At 43.4% G+C, this 20,573-nt stretch overlaps 4 gene segments (V, D, J or C); all 4 read right to left on the minus strand.

Moving 5' to 3' along the window:
- Nucleotides 1-136: 136 nt before the first annotated feature.
- On the minus strand, nucleotides 137-2,524 carry LOC123647067. The segment is given in 3 exon segments: nucleotides 137-162; nucleotides 1,847-2,155; nucleotides 2,443-2,524. Coding segments are annotated over 3 exon segments (366 nt in total).
- Nucleotides 2,525-5,396: 2,872 nt separating this feature from the next.
- Nucleotides 5,397-6,293, minus strand: LOC123647065. The segment is given in 2 exon segments: nucleotides 5,397-5,851; nucleotides 5,981-6,293. Coding segments are annotated over 2 exon segments (387 nt in total).
- Nucleotides 6,294-12,985: 6,692 nt separating this feature from the next.
- LOC123647066 lies at nucleotides 12,986-13,771 on the minus strand. The segment is given in 2 exon segments: nucleotides 12,986-13,463; nucleotides 13,570-13,771. Coding segments are annotated over 2 exon segments (357 nt in total).
- Nucleotides 13,772-16,418: 2,647 nt separating this feature from the next.
- LOC123646944 lies at nucleotides 16,419-17,814 on the minus strand. The segment is given in 2 exon segments: nucleotides 16,419-16,987; nucleotides 17,113-17,814. Coding segments are annotated over 2 exon segments (645 nt in total).
- Between the last annotated feature and the right edge of the window lie 2,759 nt (nucleotides 17,815-20,573).

Genomic DNA, 20,573 nt, shown 5'->3' on the forward strand with positions numbered 1-20,573 from the left:
TTGATAATATTTACATTTATAGCTATGTGATTTTCACTCATTCCATTTCTTGCCACTCCCCAGCTTTATAAAAATCCTGAACTTGGGTCACTATCATTCCCTGCCATTCCCCTGTGTGTTGGTAAATGTTTGACAACTAGCTTCCTGGAGGAAAATATGACAACCCTGATTTGCTGTGTTTGCTGATTCCTGTGGCATAAATACTCCCACTATGGCCTATTTCAAGCTATCAAAATGATGTCACTGAAATTTGAGTTGGGAAAGATATGCACAATTGGCTCTCATGACCTGGTAAAAGCCAGCTCCAGTACACAACGGTTCCTTGCTTTCCTTTTACTATAATTGTATATATTTGTAGTCCCGAAAATTATTTTCTTGATTTAGCTGTTTTTAGCTTTATAAAAAGCATATCATGTTTTACATAATCTTATAGGGCTTAGTTTTTGCATTTGATGTGATTATATATTGCTAAGATTCACCTATAACATTGCTTGTTGCTGTAGTTCATTTGTTTTGACTGATGTATATAGTTATCCATTCTATGAATAGACCAGCTTATTCATTCATTCTTGTAAGTGCATATTTGGCTTGGTTCCATGTTTTTCTGTAGAGAATGGTGCTGCTAAGAACACTTCTGTATTTATGTCTTCTGATGTGCACATGCAAGAGCTTCGCCTGATATAAACCTAGGGGTGGAATTGCTGGGTCGTGGAATATAGGAACATCCAACTACATGAGATAATGCTGAACTGTTCCCGCATGGTTTATATTATTTATGCTCCCACCAGGAATGTACAAGTAATCCTGTGGATCTATACCCTCTCTAACATTTTACATCTCTAAATTTTTTATATTTTGTGACTCAAATGGATATAAAATTATGTATCATCATGTCTTGCTTCACATGATCCTAATCATCAGTGAAGTGAAATATCACTTTATGTGTTTATTGTTCATATTTGTTTCTTCTATTAAATGTGTATTAATATCTTTTGCTCATTTTCCATGGGGTCTTACAGATTTGTTGTCAATGTAATTTTTTTGTTTCTCCCGAGAAAGGATTTTTCTGAAGGGCCACCCCTCACTGCTGCACTTACTGTCTTCTAGCTTCAAGCTGCGTTGTCCGAGGTCTTCCTTACTGGCTCCCTCTGCCTCCTCTTCCCCTTGACACTTTCTCAGGAGCAAACTCACGAGCACCTCTGCATGGGCGTTTTGGAATTCTCTGTACTGAGGTCTGGAGGGTGCTCCCCGCCTTTGCACCAGCGGTAGCCCGTTCGTCCATCCACCAGGGCTCTGCGGAGCACATCCTTGACTTTTTTCGTGAATATCTCCCTCTGCTTGGCTGCCCTGTGCTTCTCTTTATCTTGAGGCCTTGGATGGTGACAAGACAGTGCTGAACAGTCGTGGAGAGCCAAATACCAAAGTTTATCACAAAAGACACAGTGATTTATAGAAGTGTCTTCAGATCTCCCTATAGGATTAGGGGTGGATTTACCCACAAACACATGACTCACATGTGGCAGAGTCAGGGCAAAACCCCAGGCTTTATAATTTTCAGGGGAATGTTCCATGTCAGTTGGCCACATTGTAGGCCCAATTCTATTCCCGACGTGTAGGTCTCAAACACGACACCTCCTCCACGCTCCACTCTCGGATTCCTTCTCCGTCTCCCTCTGCCTCTCTGTCTCCACGTACACACACAGACACACCCAGAGGTCTCAGTCAGAAAAGCTGTGGCTTTCCAGCGTCCCACATCCCCTTCCTCAGGGCCCCGTGGGCCTGCCGGTGGGGGAGGGGGCAGCCTGCCACCGAGGTTCTTGCCGCGGTCTCCGGTCTCCTCCCCGCGCTGTGTCACTACCACTGCAGAGGTAGAAGCCGCTGTCTTCAGGACGCGCACTCGCCACCGTCAAAGTTGACAATGTTAGGCTTGGGTGGCTGATGGGAAACTTGTCCCCGGGAACACCTTGTTCGTATGTGGCGTTGGAGCCTTCATTAGAAGTTGCCATCAGCATGAAGCTCTGTTTCGGGAACTGACGATACCAAAACACAGTTGGGGCCTGAAAGTCCACGGCGTGGCACTCGATCTTCACGGAGGCGCCACTCTTGCAGATGGCCCTGCTTGGGCGCTGAGAGACGAGGGCGCCGAGCCCAGGGCCTGCTGGACCGAGGGGACCGCAGGACCCGGTCAGACAGGCCCCAGGCAGGCAGGACACTCAGCCTCACTCCCTCGCCTTTCTCCCAGCCCCTGGAGGATCTCAGGTGTTCCGTGCATCTTCCTGTCGTCTCCCCAAGGTCAGGATCTCCGTCCGCCCTGACAGGTGGCTCCCACCTCACCCTCCACACCTCTAAGAGAGCGCACGGACGGCGCTGCCCCTCCCTTTGGGCACAAAGGATCCCCAACGCCCGCACCCCGCCCAAGCCCCCGGGGAGTAAGGCCCATACCCGGCTGCAGAAGCAGCAGGAGCAACAGCATCTCAGCGTGGGCCTCGCACCACCTGCTCTGAACACAGGTGCGACCACAGGTTCCTGCGCCCCAGGGGGACGGATGCCTCGTGGCGTAACCCTAAAGTTGCTCTGATCCGCCCCCTAGTGGTGACCATTGCCAGTGACGCAAGATACATCCGTCTCCCTGACTGTCACACATTGCTTAAAGGGGACTCGAGGATTCCCAATTTAACCTTCAAATTTATAGAAGAAACACTGAGCACTGAAATGACTTAAGTGAGTTTCTTATAAGGAAAAGAGTGTCCGCGTGGGTAGTGAGCGACATCACAGTCAGTTTGTTGTCTCTGTGCCACATCCTCAAAGTAATCACACTGAGACAACTCACGGCTGTCAATCACCAGACTACGGGTTGACACTGCCATAGGTGTCGGTCATGCCCAGGCCAGCGCCTCAGCCGAAGTTCAATGTTTCTTCGTAGTCGCAATGGAGACATTTCTTCATCTTCTAAATGAGGTATTTACCTCGTGACAGGTCCCCTTGTATATTGATGGACTTAATTCTAAACATATTTATATATTTAACCTGTATGCATTTGTGTAAATCACTGTTAGGGGTTATGAGAATAATTATTTGCAGTACTGGTGGTCATACTAAGTGTGGGCCAATGGAAATAGATTCTACAAGGCTTAGGGAATTCTTCCTGCTTTGAACATGCTGGGTTACTTGTTTTAATGGCTCAATCTTGAAAATGTACAGCAAGTACAAAGAGTGGGAAAGTGTTTTCCAAAGCACTATATTTCTATTTTTATAACAGCCTCCTGGTTGTGCTTTCACTTAATATTTAGTTCTATTTCTTATTTCTCTGGCTTGGGTAGCTAAGAAAGGGGGGATTAAGACTTGGCCCATGGAATTATGTTTGTGCCATAGAGAAGTAGTTTTTGTCATAACAAATATGACTATGGCATTGCACTGATATTAACGTACCTACTGAAGGACACCTCATGCTCTTGTCTTATTTCTTTCCTGATGGTCTTGAGCCTCATTAGAATAGGGCCGCCTCACACTGTACCTGTACTTCTGAGAAGAGTAGGTAAGGATAATAAGAAGAGTAGGTAAGGTAAAGATAATAATTTTATATAAACTGTCCCTCCTAGTCAATAGATGCAATGGCCTCTCAAAACATGCTAAGAAAACATTTAGTGACACTTTCCATTTTTTAAGTTTCCTGTCTTTCGTTTCAGATAATCTCTCTCTCACAACTTGATTGTGGGCAGTGGAGGTTACGATGAAACTTGACAGCTACAGAGTTCTTTTTAATATTAGGATTATCTTAAAAAGCAAATGGTTCAATAGTTTTACAGTGGAATTTCTGAAGTCTGCTTAAGTCCATATGCTTTGCTTTATAACTTCCTCAACAGAAAGGAGGGATTTTGTGTCCCTTCTTGTCATGCCCAAGATAAGAAGGAAACATAAGATTGTCCATCTCTTACTGTTCTCCTTTTCATTGTCTTCCTCTCATGGGGCAAATAGTCTTACCCTACTCCACCTCTTCTGGAGAATGGCTGTGCGAAGGCAGCAGATAACTCTACAGAGCTGTGTCTCTCCCACTGCCACTGTGGATCCTGGCTACGTCACCTGGCTCAGGGAATGATTGGCATGGAGGTGTCCATGAACATGGTCTGGACATTCAGACTAAAGAGTCCTGCAACCATCCCATCTCCAATGGTTTCCTTACTACTGTCAGAGCACATTAGTTTCAGTGACAGCTTGGAGTTCTGAGGAGTGTCTGTTTCCCATCTCCATGTCTCAGTATTTTCATCTCTCTGTGAGTCAAGCTTCCAAAGGAGATGCAAGAGAAGAAACCCAAAGCTAAACACGGAATCCAGGAAGAAACTCACAGAGAACGCATGGAGCCAGGGCTGGCGTTTTCTGGACAGGGACCCCCGCATTTTTCCAGACATTCCTTGTCCCAGGAGACAAAGGGCCACACACAGCAGGACAGAGTAGGGGGCTTTGATACCTCTGAGAATATTTTTTAAAAATGTTTCTACTAGCAGTTTTAGTTGTATGCAGAGAATACTACAGACTGCCATTTATTTCTAGAAACAGAATTGTGTGATCAAATAAATATTTGTAAATAATTCACACCACTTATCTTCTAATTCAATGGATATGTGCAGAGCATAAAGAGAGAAAATATGCGGAAGACATAAAGATCATTTGGAAAGTTTTACTTAACACCCGCCTGCTGATCTGTCACTCAAATGCTTGTCTTAAGCCCGACTCTCTGCTCTGAGTGCCAGGCATGAATTTACACAGCTCCCGGATATTTCTATGCAGATATCCAAGGAAGGCCCATAGAACCGGGAACTCAATTTTGTTCAGTAACTTTACTCCATTAATTCTTCCCAATTTTCTCCCATTGCTGCACTCCAGTGGGGGCGGGAGTTGGAGCGTGTTTTCCTGATATTACCTCATCACTCTTTCCTTTCATAGTTCTTGAAGCCTGTCTCACTTTTCTGGTGCTCACCCATCTGGCGAAATCCTCCTTGCCCATCTGGTGAAACTTGAATAATAAGTTTCATCCCCAAATTTGCCTTCTCTTTGACGTCCTTCCTGATGTCACCAGACTGAATTGGCCACGTTACTTCCTTTTGCTCCACTAACACCTCAGATTAAAAGTACACGTCATGTGATGTTGTGATTACAGTATTTGTCTTCTACATCTTTCTCTCACCACTAGGATGTTATTATTTCTTCTGAAGGTAGGGGCCATTTTCTGTTCATTTTTGTTTTCTGATGTTCAGTAAAACAGAAAAAAAGTTGTAAAATTAACCTCTTTTATCTCTCTTCTCTCTGTCTATATATGTATATATAATTTAGTAATATTTGTAACATAATAATATTTATGTAATATATATAATTTTTTAAACCAACTTAGTGACTGAGTAAAGTTTCATGCCACCCCGCAGAGCCTAATGATGGCAGCAGCTTTGGGGTCCTGGCCAGGGTGGGAGAAAGGGCGGGGGGATGTGAGAATAGCCCGCCCCCGGCAGAGGCAGCAGGGCTCAGGCACGTTTACGCACAGAGAAGGGCCTGCTGTGCTTCACTGTGCTTGCGCTGGCACAGAGATAAAGAGCCGTCTGGTTCCTCTGGGGCGATGTCACAGTGAGAGGAAACCGTGCCTTCTTCTCCCTAGAGGTACTGTACCCTTGGGCGATGTCTCCTTTCAGGATCTGACTTACAAGTTGCGAGTGGTAGATCAGTCTCAACCCTTGCCCCGGGTCTTGTCGGTACCAGTACATGGCATTGTGATCCAGATTCTGTTCACATTCCAGGGTCACGTTCTGTCCTTCCTTTGTGAACAGGTATTTTGGAGTCTGAGTGATTCCGCCATCCGTGGCTCCTGGGAGGAAAGAGAAAGATGCTGGGAACAGCCCAGGGAATCGCCTGATGCTACTTGCACTGGGGAAAGGCTTCGATCTGGAGCTTGGCACATTGGGACAGGAATTTGCTCCCTGAACCTCGGACCCACCTGCTCCTAGGAGACAAAGGGCCACACAGCAGAGCACCTGGCTGCTCATAGTAGGAAGGGGTTCTCTCCTGGCTGCAAGCACTTGTTGGATTACAGTGAGGACAGAAGCTCAGCTCTGCGGCTCCCCCTGGCCTAAAATGTGGAGTTTGTCAGAAAGCTGGAATGAACAGTGGGGAGGATCCTGGAGGTTTTGCAGACGAGCTGCCCAATTTTGCAGACGAGGAAACAGGTCAGAGAGCTGAGTCACGGGCACCTCCCATAACTCTGGTAGCTTCCGGGTTGAGGAGACTGGCACCCCACCGGTCTGGGCCAGAGTCTCACTCCTACCCGCCAGTTGGTTTTCACCCATCCAGTTACCGTAATGCTTGGATTACAGAGCACTGCAGACACTCTGGTCATACAGGACTGTAGAATTCATTTGTCAGGCCCTCAGTTCTCACAGGGATAGCGTGACTCAAGAGGTCTGTTCAGAGGAGTCCGTTGCAGCCGTCCTGTTGCACAGAGCAAAGCTGCTGCCGTCCCAGGTCCCTCATGCCCTTTGGCCACCTCCTCTCTGGCTGCTTTTACTTCTTTTGTGTCCTTTTCATTCTCCTACTTGTTTCTCTGCTTTTGTTTAATGCCCTGACTAAATTTTCATGCATTGACTAAATTTTCATTTGAGTTTATTCTTTGGGTATCTTTTAATTTAGTTTTCATTTCTGGGATAATTTTGTCTTTTTCTTTCATTTCTTTTCTGAGTTCAGTCAACTTTTTTCCCCATTTCTTTCTGTTTTTGCCATTTCTGTTCTTATTTTTTGAACTCCTGTTTATAGGTGGCATGTGAAGTGTGTTTAATCTTGTTCGGAGTGTAGACTTACATTTTCTTCTTAAACACTCATGATTATTTTTGGAGTGAGGGAGAAGAGGGAAAGAGTTTTCCTTTACTTTATGGGTTTTACTTTCCCTTGTTCATTTTTATGTTATTGGGGTGCTCTACAAAATTTCTAATTCAATGGCTCCTTTTCCATCATTCTAGTGAAGTCCAGACACTTTAGTAAGTTTTGTCTGTCTGTTTTTATGGGGGGGGTGGGTGGCTGTGAGTTCAATTAATTTGTGATTCCCTTTTGTTTTGCGGGATTTTACATTTTCCCCTTTTCCTCTTTTTCTCTTCACTAACCAATTGCCAAAGGACCCTCTTCCTTCCTTTTTGCCTTTTTCTCTCACTCACAAGCAATACCTTTGGAAGACTGTACCCTTAAATAATACGTGGTGTGAATGGGGGTGTTTAATGGTGTGGGGTTGGGATCCCCCTTCCCTGCAGCCCTGCTGGGGTCTGGCTTAGGGGGTGGGCTTTTCCTGGTGGTCTTTCTAGCTCTCCCTCAGGACCCCCAGCCAGCCAGCCAGCCAGCATCCCTCTTCAGTCTTCCCTGCAGATTTTCTGGTTTTTTCCATTTGGGTGGGTTGAGGAAGGGGCAGGAGCATGTGGCATATCTTTAGAAAATCAAAAGGCAAAAAATGCAGTGGAGTAACCCAGTTTATACTTCATGCTGGTGAGGCTGGACGTAGCTTGTTCCAAGTATATTTGAAATGACATTGCATTTGTCTACCTTTTGATTTTTCGAAATTGTTTCGTCAAAGCAAATGATAATAAACCCTTGTCGGTAGCACCCAATATCTATTGAGTGATTAGAATAAAAGGAAAAATTCACTGCGACAAAAAGTTGAGGTGACACATTTCTAATGAACAATATCTGTGGGCTAGACCTTTCCCTTCAATTCTAAATTTATCCAACTCTATTTCCCCCTCTTTCAGATATTCTATAACTTTATAGCAGGAGTTCTTGAACCTGGCATCTGTATAAACCTGCACAGGCACTACTAGGCAAAGAACAAAACAACAATTATGCCACAAATAACAGGCAGCATGATGTGATATAAAAAACATAATCCTTTGGGCCAGACAAATCTGGGTTTGAATTCTGTCTCTGTTGCCCTCTTTCTTTCTTTCTTTTCTTTATTTCTTTTCTTTCCTTCTTTCTCTCTTTTTTTTTTTTTGAAAGAAAAATTATTTTTTCTTTGAAAAATTTTAAAAATCAATTACTTTGTCAAGGTGAAAATGAAGAAAACACTTCTTTTGTTTGACTGTCTTGGTGGTTAAATAAAATTATACATGGAAAGCATGAAATATAAAACTTCATATACAGTATGGAGTGAAAGAAAGAGAGCTGATCCATTAGCTCGGAACTCACCTGTGCCAGGAGCCGGCGGACCCCACAGCAGAGGAGTCCGGTGCCCACAGCTGAGTTGGGTGGGAAGTCAGCCCAGAGGCAGGGCCAGGAAGGGCGCCAACCGCAGCAGGCTGGGAGCCGGACCTCAGAGCTGCGTCCCATGAGGCAGGTCTTCCCGTGAGGTCACCGTTTCCAGCGGGTCCTGTTGTCCCTACAATGGATCTTGTATGTTGGTCTTTTGTTCTTAATTGTACGCACAACCTGGCTGAGTGTGTGTCTGTCTTTTTCCTCTCTCCATTTTTGCTTCTCTTTTCTTCCTTTGTTTTCCTTTCATTGGCTCATTTCATCTGTCCATTTTCTGGCTGTTGCTGACAGGTTAGTAATAAAATTACTTTGTAAAATAGTGAGTTTAGGAGATAAGTAGGGTATAATATAAATATATTCCTGCATAGAACTTATTACTGAATCTGTTTAAAACAAAATCCACCGTGCTTGCATCTTCATTTAACTTACTGACTATGGTAAAGTGGTTTTTGGTACACATAATGTATGGTCCTTTATAAGAATACATAGAAGGCTGGTGCTCTCCTGGTCTTCAGGTAGAGTCAGTGAAGGCAGGAAGTGGTGGTGTGATCACAACTTTACTCCACATGGGAGAATCTCTTCCTGAGTTAGAGTTTAATACAATGGCATCCAAATAGGCACCCCCCTAGGCATTCATGTAGGTAATAGATTATATAAAGTAAACCAAACAATTAACTAAGACAAGGCTGCACAAGATAGCTCCAAGTGTTCTCACACAGGGCTGACATCATATCAGATCATTGTATAATACTTGTTATCCTTGGGCCCCTGAGAAACTCTAATTGGCAATGATATGCTTCTTAATAATAAAGGTAAAAATAAGATTATCTTTTACTTTGTCAGAACAGTGTTCTTGTTATATGTAAAATTCAAAACATGAGACTTATGTGAAAATAAGCAGTAATAAAATAAAATTATTCAATAGTAGAAAAATAATAACCTGATTAAAAAATAGGTGAAGGACCCGAATGGGCATTTCTTCAAAGAAGACATAAGAATGGCCAACAGATATATTAAAAGATGCTCAACATCATCAGGCAAATGCAAATCTATAAGGAGATATCACCTCACAACCATTAGGATGGCTGTTATAAAAAAGACAAGAGATAAAGAGTGTTGACAAGGGCATGGAGAAAAGGGAAACTGTGTACACTGCTGGTGGGAATGTAGATTGGTGTAGCCATATGGGAAACAGTATGGAAATTCCTAAAGAAATTAAAAATAGAACTACCATATGACCCAGCAAACCCTCTTCTGGGTATATACTAAAAAAACAAAAATAATGAAATCAACACCTTGTAAAGATATCTGCATTCCCGTGTCCATTGTAGCATTATTCACAATACCCATAATATGGAAACAATTAAGTATCTGATAGTGGGTGGATGGACAAACAACTGTGGGGTAGATATATCTATCTATCTAATGGATATTATTCATCCAGAATGTATTTAAATAGTGAAATGACAAAAGCAGACCAATGGTATTAGCTTCACTTTTATTTGTTTTATAATTTTAAAAATCTAGTTCATTAAGCTGAGAAAAAGAAATAAAGGTACTGCAATATACTTTTAACAGAGATGCGATCATTTGTGTCATGATCAACAATGACCCTATAGTTTGATGTCCAAACCAAGGCACTTTGGTTTGTGAAAAATGTTGCTATTAATAATTATGCCAGGACAATAAGCCTAAACCAGGACTGCATGGTAGACCAGGACATCTGATCAACCTACACAGTTGACTTTATGACATGGTTTTTTTTTTTTAAAAAAAAAAAGAGACGGAGTCTTGCTGTGTAGCCCAGGCTATAGTATAGTGGCATGATCGTAGCTCACTGAGCCCGGAACTCCTGGGCTCAAGTATTATCCTGGCTCAGTCTTCTGAGCAGCTGGAGCAGCTGCAGAGTAAAGCCACTGCGCTGGCTCTGACATGCTCCTTTACTGCCATCTGGCTGCGCTGGAGGAGATTGCAGAAAATGCATACTATTTTCTTTGACATATCATACTTCAAATTAGCCTCAACGTTGTGGTTAGGGACGACCTACAGTGTCTCTTCCAACCAGGTAGTCTCTAGATCTGTTACCTAGATATTTAATTTAATTATGTTCATATTTTCCAGTTGGTAGTGATGTCTTCTACAGCAACCCTGGTGCTTGTCACGTGTGGGAAAAATGAAGATTCCATTCATGTATATGTATACACACACACACACACATATATATTTATCTTCTGAGTCACATAATCTTAGTCATATCAGAGCTGAGATCAAATAGTGCCAGTTTCTAATTTTAAGAGGAGGACACTGAGTCCCAGAGAGGTAAGGGCACTTGCCAAGATTTCACAGCTGAAGGAAAAAGAAAAAAGCCAGAGTTAGGAATAGAAAGTAGGTTTCCTGACTCCAATTCCAGTGTCTGTGGATCTGCAAGAGAGAGAAGAAATGGTTGAGTGTTTAAAATGACAAAGCAAAATGTCATGCTCCCCCGGAAAGCTGTACAAGGAACTGAATTTCCTGGAACAGTCCCTGATTGGGGATTTTAACCAGCGTTTCTCTGGCATCCTTCCCCGAAGAGGGTTGTGTTTGCTGCCCCCACAGCGCTATTCTCACTTTGTCCCTGCCCTTCTGGGACTGTCAGTTTTGTTGAGGAGGCAGACTGTGACGAAAGGACTGTAGCCAGCCCGTAGTGGACGACACACTGTTGTTCCACGTGAAGAAGTCTCTGCCTCTGCGAGGAGGTGATGGGGGAAGAGTTTGCAGGGACCTACGTTTGGGATAAAATCAGTAGGAATGTTTTCATGTTTTGGTGAGATAACATCAATCTCAAATATCTGTCTCTGTGCTTAAAAAATTTGTTTTGGGGCCTTTCCTTCGAAACATGGAATCCACAGAATGCCTAATTCTGTGTGTGTTTTGGTCGTTTTGGGAAGCCCCATCCCAAGCACGTTCATCATGCTAATTTAGGAGATAATTCATGGCCTTGCTCTCTCCTGGTAGCAGCTGGAGTGGAAACACTCAACCCACGTTTTCCTTCTGAAGCAAGAAGGGGAGGAAGGGGCCTTTTCAAATGTCTTCCTAGAATTAAGGAAGGGGAGAGAAGGCAGAGGGTTTAAATGCTGGAGGGAAAGGGCTCAGCGGTGCTGGGCCACTGCTACTGGCACAGAGATACACGGCCGAGTCCCCCGGCTCTGCAGGGCAGATCTTCAGCGTGGAGGATGTCCCGTTAGGTCTTTCAGCTGAGAATCGTTCCTTGGGCATTGCTGACTCAGCTGCAATGTTTTGGTATTGGAAAGAAAGCAGAAACTCCATTTCTTGCCTGAGATTCTGCCGATACCAGTAAAGAAATATGTGACCAGAAATTGGATCACACCTCAGAATCACCCCCTGTCCCATCTCTGTGAGCTGGTGGCTGGGGGTCTGGCTGACAGAAGCCATAGAGAATGAAGGGAAGCCCAAGGAAGGCATCTTCTACACAAATTCTCATGCACTCCTGAACTCTCCCGGCCCCAAGAGACACAGGGCCACCCAGCAGAGGAGCCTGCTGTCCATGGTAAGATCAGGCAGCACGAGGATCCCCCAGAAATGGTTTCTGATGTGCAGTAGCAGAGGTGAATGGAAGTTCTGAGCTCCTTCGGCCCCACAGGTAGGATCTGGCTGTGACGTCACAGTCCCTGGCAACACCCACAGCCCTGGGGCAACTTCCATAGGAGAAGGGGTATCCTTGTTTCAAGTGTTTGTCCTCATCTTTATTTTGTTACATGGATGATGTAAATACGGTTTCATTCCCACTTTCAGGTGCTTAGAAAAGTTGAAGATTAAGGAAAACATAAGAAGAAATGGAAAAGGAATAAAGAAGAGAGTAAGAACAAAAAGAAACAGGAAGAACAAAACAGTAGAGCACTACAGAACAGTTGCTACTTTATTAATCTTATAAAGCCCTCTTGGCAGAAGTTTTCAAACTTTAGCATGAATAGAAATCACCAGGGGTTTGGTAAAATGTTATGTATTCCTGAAGCCCACCTCCAGAAATTCTGACTCTGAAATCCTGACCCTGTCCTAGAATATACTTGTTTCTACCTCAGGTGATACCAAGACAAGTTGTCTCAGACCACACTTAAATTTTTTTTGTTCAGAGATTTTTAAAAGGCTAAACTACCAAAAAAATAAGACCACTTTCCCATTACACAAGAATGTTAAAATTTAAATAGAATAAGCAGAATTTTCCTGGGAAAGGGAATATTAAATGGATAGATTTCAGTTCTGGAAACTGCATTAAGAACAAAAAGAATAGACAGGAAATAAGAAACCTGATTCAAAACGATATGAATGAAGCTGAAGGAAAATGCATTTTCAGGACTTAGGGCTTGGTCAGTATTGTCAAATGCTCCAAAGACGCCAAGCAGGCAAAGAAATGAAAATGAGTCTTTTGGTCTAGTAAGTAGGCAATTTTAATCTTTTGAAGGATAGTTTTGTGAGAATGGGAATATTCCAAGGGAAAGCTGAAGATGGCACCCAGAGGGATGTTTGCTCTGAGTCAAAAGCAAAGGTGTCGGCCGCCAACAGCAGCACTGGGCTTGGGGGGACCCAGGACAGAGCACTAAGGAACTTGAAATGAGAAAACATTACATTAGACAGACCAGAAACTGAAAGCTTCAGGTTCAAGGAGTCAAAATGAAATTTTTCCTAAGAAAACAAGTAAACTTGGACTTCTGGGAGGAAGACAACTGGGTTCAGCACGTACTGAGACAAGAGCAGATGTAACCACTAACTTACTCTTTGGCTTAGGCTAGCTCTATTTAGCTTCTGCTATTTCCTTCCAACCCACTATGCCCCCTGCTTCCTGAGCTGGGTCCATGATGAGTTTGTGCACTAAGATTAGCTAATGTTTCACACTGTGGCTTTGCTGCTGGCACAAAGATACACAGCTGAATCCTGCAGCTCTGCAGTGTGGATCTCCAGGCTACAGGATGAGTTTTGGAGGCACTCAGCTGAAAACCTCTGCTTAAGCATCTCTGTTTCTTCATAGACCTCTTTATCCTGGAAGGAAATCAAGAATTTGAACTCCTTTTCCAGGATCTGTTGATACCAGAAAACATAACGGTGTCCTTCTACTGGGACACAATACATTTTCACTTTCTGTCCCTTCCCTCTGAGCAGATGTCCTGGAGTCTGGGTGACTTCTTCACCACCAGAACCTGTAAAGAAAGCGGACAGAAGTTGCAGACTGAGCCCATAAGGGGGTTTGATGACATGGATGGAAGCCGTAGGCAGGGGCCCGACAGTGTCAGAACAGGGACTTACCTGCGGCCAGGAGGCAAAGAACCAAGAAGCAGGTGAACACCGGGCACATGGCAGAGTCAGGGAAAGCACGGAGGTGGGTGGCTTCCTCTGAGGCTTCCCTCCCTCTATCAGCAGCTTCTCTGTGACGTATCGCTTAGTAGAATCCAATAGTCTTTGGTGTCCTGCTCTGTACAAGTAACACACGTAGACATCGAGCACACGAAACAACTGTATTCAATCACTGCAAAAGAGGCAGCACGGGACGATGATTTTGCTAAATCAAGAAAAAAATGCGGCAATTTCTATATGCAGGGAGAAGGGAAAAGAGGGATGGCAAATTTTGAGTTGTTGAGATGGGGACTACAAGATTAGAGGGGGCCGAGGCAGCTAGAATTTGTGAGGAAAACTACCCCCAGTGTTCACTCACCTCGTTTTCTATCCCTGTGATCAGGATACCTGTGGAGTCTGCGGGACTAGAGCAGAGGAGCAGCGGGTAGAGAGGAAAATGGGGATTAACACTGTTCTACCCGAGGAAGGTGTGAGAGCAGACTCTACAGTGTGGGTGCCCAGAGGACAGACTGTCCATGCCCAGGACTCCACCTGCCCTCGGTGGGTAAGAGCTTCATGGCAGAGGAGCTTGGTGCCCCAGAAAGGCTTGGGGCAGCAGGGTCCTCAAGCTTTGATGGTTCCTGGCTCTGCCTCCAAATTACATGTGCTCTTTCTGTTTTGTCTCCTTACTCATGGCTTTCGCAAACATTGGGCTTATTTGCTTGGCAAGAAATTGGCAACTTTTTAGGATTAAGAAGGGGGCCCGGACTCCCAGATAAAATACAGCAGGCTTGATTTTACTGGGTAAACTCATGTGTGTCAGCACTAATAACATATTTCACAAATCATACAGGTGACTAGTTTATATCTTGTTACCTGTTCTTAACAAGGAAGGGAGGGAGGGAGGGACAGAGGAAGGAAGGTATATGGAGAAGGAAGAGAGAGAAATCGGTTTATTTTTATTGGGTATAAAGTTCCTCCAGATAGACGGGCTTCCTACAGCCCATATCAATAAATCAGCCAGTCAGTCAGCTCTAAATGGTAGGTTTGATCCGGGAGAAGGGCCAGGCACTCATGAAAAGATCTAAGCCAGTCTCTCCAAGTCCAGGATTCTAGACCCTGTGGTGAGAGAGCTGGACCTGTAGGTCTCTTCTGCACCATTGGGGTGGGGGTGGGGTGGGGGTATGTCTGTGATGCCAGTGCATATACCCAATCTTGGACTCCACATGTCCTCCTTTAACACAGCCAGATTCCAGCTTGTTCTCACCTTCCCTACATACCTCCCAGCTTCTAGGCTGCAGGTTGGGCTAGTCTGCCTAGAGGATGCTCTGCACTCTCTCTCACCACTCTCAGAGGCAGATGCTTTTCTATCTGTGCCTGACCCCTGAGCATCCTGTCACTTCTTAATCCATGTTCCATCATCCTACATGCCCTACACTGGACATAACCATGGTTCAGACTTCACTGTTCAGGGAAAACACCTGAGCATCTGCATACATTGAAGAGTTTAGTCTTAATTTCTCATCTTCTAAAGGTGAGACTCATTCATCTTCAAAGCATCCCCCAGGTGGATTTAAGCCTAGAATTTCTTACTCCTCAGCCTCCCAGGTGTATCTTAAAGGCCCTCTTCACTCGGTTTGGGTGCTCAGTGGAACCGAGTGCTAACCAGCGACCACTGAGGATAGTCATAAAGGCTCAGCCCTCTGGCCAAGACCCAGAGGAAGGTGGGGGCAATGCTGGTGCGGGATTAGAAATCTTCCAGTTTACAACCATTTACCTTCCTCACCACATGTCTGGCTTAGAATCTGCATTATCCCCAGAGTAAGGAATGGATTCCAGAAGGAAATTATCTGTGCACGAATCCTGGATCCCTGATCCACCACCAAAAAAAAAGGTGTTTACTTTGCAAAAGTAAGTTACTTAACTCATTTGTGTCTCAGTTTCCTCACCCGAAAAACAGTGAGATTACAATAGTGCTTACCTCCTGAGGTGGGTGTGAAACTTATGTGAGCTATAGATATATAGAAAGAAAACATAATGTTTAGTATGTAATAAGTAATCAGTAAATGTTAGCTGTTATTATTATCAATGATATCATTAAAGCAAACAATTTGTAAAAGCTGTTTTATAATAGACCTTATATTTTTCCTAGATTATCTTTATTTAATGTGTAAAATTTTACATTGTTAAATAACCATATCAACCCATATTTTCTGCTTTACTTGAGAACACCATTCTTAGCCAGGGATTTTAATTATCAGATGATATATGAATATATACTCCGTGGGACAGTTTATGGGGTTGCAGTATGTCTCACTCAGCACTTCGTTTAGCTTGGCCAAGGGAAGCAAGGGCTCGCACCTTCCTCGTGACACCCCTGGGGCTGTTGATGGCACCATTGCCTCTTCTCTACAAATGACTCCATGGTCCTCATCTCCAAACACTTTCTCTTTTCAATATCATTTCTTTATCTCTTTATTGTTTTCATTTGGCTACGACAATAGCACCTTCAATTCCAGATGTGAGCAGTCTAATGTATGGTCTATTTTTTATTCTCAAAGATGGTTTTTCCCCCGAGACACTTTTATTAATATTTTGAGGCATTGATACTTCCATCGTTCATTAACGAGGTTGCTGCGCCTGGTCTGGGATGAAAGCATGTGAATTCTCCTGGAGTAATAAATACTGTAAGAGTTCATTGAATGCCAGAAACTTGAGTTTGTATTATATAGGGTCTCTATGATCCTTAGCATGACACCTCTTGTATTTCAACTTAGATTAAAATAATCAAAAAAAGAAAGAAAGAAAATATTTCTATTTATCTACTGAAGAGGACAAAATGGGTTCTTGAGGTGACCCTGGGAAAATACCACGAACTGAATGACAGGCAAGTGTAACCACTTTTTCACTCTTAGCATAACCGTCAATGGTTTTTGTTGGTTTGTGATCAACTTCTGTCCACAAAGGAGATAATAACAGCTACAAACCCACTTCCTATTGTTGTAAGAAGTGGGGAGGGGGTTCCTGGAGAAAGCACTTGTAACAGGGAAACAAAGAGGTTTATGAACGGAGGGGAGGGAACACTGCAGCTCTGTGTCTTTGCTGCTCGCACAGAGGTACACGGCTGAGTCCCCCAAGCCTGGTGCGCGGATGTCAAGAGAGCTGGAAGAAGTATTAGGCCGGCCGGGTTGGAAGTTATCAGGAGTGTCTGTTTCATTGTTAAATTCTTTTTCATAGTAGTAGAAGAGCAGCTTTGGTGCTTGGCTCAGCTTCTGTTGGTACCAGTACATGGTATCGTGGTTCATGTTCTGAGAACAGCTCAGAGTCACTGTTTTTCCCACGCTGGTAACCCGGTATCTTGGATTCTGCATGACCATAGCACCCACATGACCTGTGAGAAAGAAGAAAAGTTTCTCAGAGTTGAGAAGAATACCGATGTTACTGCCATGAACGAAAGGCGCAGAACTGAAGAAAAGATAGCCTTAGTTAGAGGTTTTCTTTCTGCCCAGGTCTCACCTGCTCCGAGGAGACAAAAAGCCACACAGTGGAGAAGCCCGGGGCCCATGGCAGGGTCAGAACCGGAATGGGGCATCTGTCTGTTCCAGGCTCTGATTCCTGAGAGGCTGAGAGGTGGGAGGTCAGAGTCCTGGTCTCTGATAGGCAGATCCGCCTGTGCTGACTGTTGCTGTTGACAAGGCCAGAACGACTCTTCATTGCAGTGTCATACCTCACTTCCTAGTGGGCAGGGAGTCTGGGCTTGGCCGGATCAGTTACGAAGCAGATGGCCATTCCCTATATCATTAGCTACTTTTTTGAGATAAGTGTTCTCTTATTTGCCTCTGTCCCTGTCTCTGTCCCACATTCATCCAGGCCTTCACTTTACTCCCCTTTTCTCACATCCTAAAAAGCAGTTCAGAGGCTCCTCTACACTGGAATAGTTTTTGCTAAAGTCTCACTTGCAAACTTGTTGAGATCACGTCTTTGCATTTTGCTACTCACATCACAGATGCATGGCTGATGTCTGCAAACTATTCTCACCTAAACACTGAAATCAAGCCTGGGAATTCCTATACATCCACATTTAAGAGAGTTTCAAGGAAATTCTGTACAACTTTGGCTTCTTGTGGTGAGCAGAAAATGATCTAGAAGCAGCCTTCCTATACTGGGTCAAAGGAATCGTGCAGTAGGATGTGATGTAAACGTCAGTCGGTGCATCCAGGTCTGTACCTTCCAGACCACCATACACCAGTGGGCTGCGGTGGTCAAGTCTTCTAGTCCCTCCTCTTGTTTCTTTAGATCTGAGTCAATGCATACTTATTGCATATTTGAGGAAACAGATCAGAAAATGACCCCGAATACCCCAAAATATTTATGGCTGCTAATTGTATTTGTAGTTTTCTATGACATATTTTATTCCCCATTTATTATACATTTTCTTCTGACTTTTTTCTAAAAGATTTTCTTCTTAGGGGTCTGTAATACATCTAAAATCTGACAATTTAATAATTCTCGAGGGGGTACACTTTCATATTAATGCACTGCTGTAGAGTAAAACTCTATTTTTCCAGAGTTTGAGAAAACCTTGAGGATGTTAATGTAGCTAATAAGACAAATTCATTTGCTATCCCACTTGTCTATATATCCTACAGTAAGATCTTTGTACAAGTCTCTTATTTCAATACCAATCTTTACGTTTGTTTAAGGATTGATGGGCTGAAAACCTGATATTAAAAATGAGGTTGAAATAAACAAATATGTAGAGAAATTGTGGAACTGGAGATAAAAATAAATAAATAAATGGTAAGCAAAGATCACTTTCATTTGAGTGTGAAAACTTGTAAGTACATGGTTTGTGGTGTTAAGGAACATTAAGAGATGGTCAAGCCAAGTATTTTTAGATATGGACACTGTGTGCAATTAAAATAATGTGTTTTGGGTTGTTGCAGCTGGTATTTTAGAGTTTTATAAGGTGGGAGGCATAATGAATAGACATTTGATTAAATAGTTGTATTTTTTTTAACCACTTAGTGTCTGTCAACTTAAATGAAAGCCTTCAGTCAGAGACAGGCTTTTCTATGAATAGAAACAGAGAAACACAGGGCCACTCTGTGACCCTGTTGTACAAACTTGTATTCTTGCAGTTGTACCTTTCTCAGACAACTAGAAGAAAGTTTTAGAATGTGATGAGGTACTTAGGATATTTACTATAGAAAATGAATTTCTGTTTACATCATGACAATATTTTAAAAACTACTGGTGCCTGGATCTGGGAAAACTGATTACATAAAATCTGGAGTATAGAGACATATGTGGTAAATAGGCTATATGTTCAACCTGGTCCAGGGACTATGCAAAGTGATACTTGAGAAGAGGGGCCTTACGCCCTTAGTTATTACAGGTGTTATCTAGAGCTTGGACACTCAGGGTGGTCCATGGACCAGCAGCTTTGCCACCACCTGGACTCTTTTCAAAAGGCAGAGAATCTCAGGTTCTACCCCAGACTGATTGGATCAGGACCTGCATTTTAACAAGATCATAATTTACATGAACAATAACATTTAAGGAGCACTGGGCTAAGAGGATTCTTGCAGGATTTGGAAAAGGACATGCAGAGCAGGATGTTAAGAGCATATTGTGAGAAAGTGATATAGTATACAGTTGGTTCAGATAGAACTGATGACATGGTGGCCTTCCTAAGGATATCATTTCTTCCTTGTCCTAAAGGAGACAACTGGAAGTTGACTATTAGAAGCTTTATGGAGTAGCTGCCATTTATCTGCACGTTTCACTGGCCTAACTGGGAGGAGAATAAGGATTATCCATTTCAAGTATATGGGAGCAATCCATGAGTTTTTAGTGGTCTAGGAACTTATAGAAGACTCACTATTATAAAGGTATCAGTTCTCAAATTGATATGTATATTTTAATGTAATTTCTTTCAAAATATCAGTTTGGATAAGGCTGATAATTTTAATAAACCTGAAAATTTGGGACTATAACATGATGGGGGAGAAAATCATATTTGAAAGCACAGTGTGGCAAACAGCGGGGCTATTTGAAGCTGGAGGTGGCTGTTTTCAAGGTTTTCGTGGCCTGGGGTCTTGCCTGACTTTCCTCTCGGTTGAGGGGATCATTTTGTGAGCAAGCCGGTGGTCATTTGTGGCATGGTGGTTGGTAAGCTCTGTCCACCATCACAGGGCAAATCTGGCTCCTCCGCGCAGCCTGCTTAGCACCATCCACACACTCTCTCACCGTCCCATGCTACTCTGCCGAGTGCACAGCCAGCCGCCACTTCAGGACAGTGAGAGTGACAGGAAGATGCAGCATCCAGACTTTCAACTCCGTCTGGTCTCATCACATGTTCTATATTCCTGGTTATAGGCACTTCAAACCACACATACATATTCTCTTAGAAGTTCTGCAAGAAATATATAGTTAATTCTTACAATTTATTCTGGATGTGGTGTCCTGCCTAGGGGGTTCCTTCGCAGTTGCCATCTGTCACGTGTCCAGGTTTAGGAAGCATTTGCTATCACAGGGTGATGATTAAGGGAGGGAATTTATTGAAGAAAGGGAAAACATAAAGCCAAAAGCAGCATGAGGAGAGAAGACCCAGGTCCCGCGTCCTCCTATCACCCCACAGAGAGGTGTGCTGTGTCCGGGGATCCAGCCTGCTTAGCGTTAGACATTCTGGGTTTGTGATATCAGCTGTTTACAAGCATTGCCATCCTTGACTTATTCATATGTTAACTAATGTATATAATTTAAATTGCAGCTTTTATCACTTCCTGGAAACTGCAAAGGCCTTAAAGCCCATATCTCCATTTATCCCTCCTATCTTTCGTGCTAGGATTATTCATTATTTATAGCTAGTCTAAAAATAGGTATTATTTGCAACACCAAGACATATTTGAGTCTTAATCAGAATGAAAATTGTTGTTTGGAGTGGCCTTGAAAGTTCTGGAGACCTAATGTAC

The sequence above is a fragment of the Lemur catta genome, chromosome 11, assembly GCF_020740605.2.
Source record: "Lemur catta isolate mLemCat1 chromosome 11, mLemCat1.pri, whole genome shotgun sequence".
Lineage (NCBI taxonomy): Eukaryota > Metazoa > Chordata > Mammalia > Primates > Lemuridae > Lemur > Lemur catta.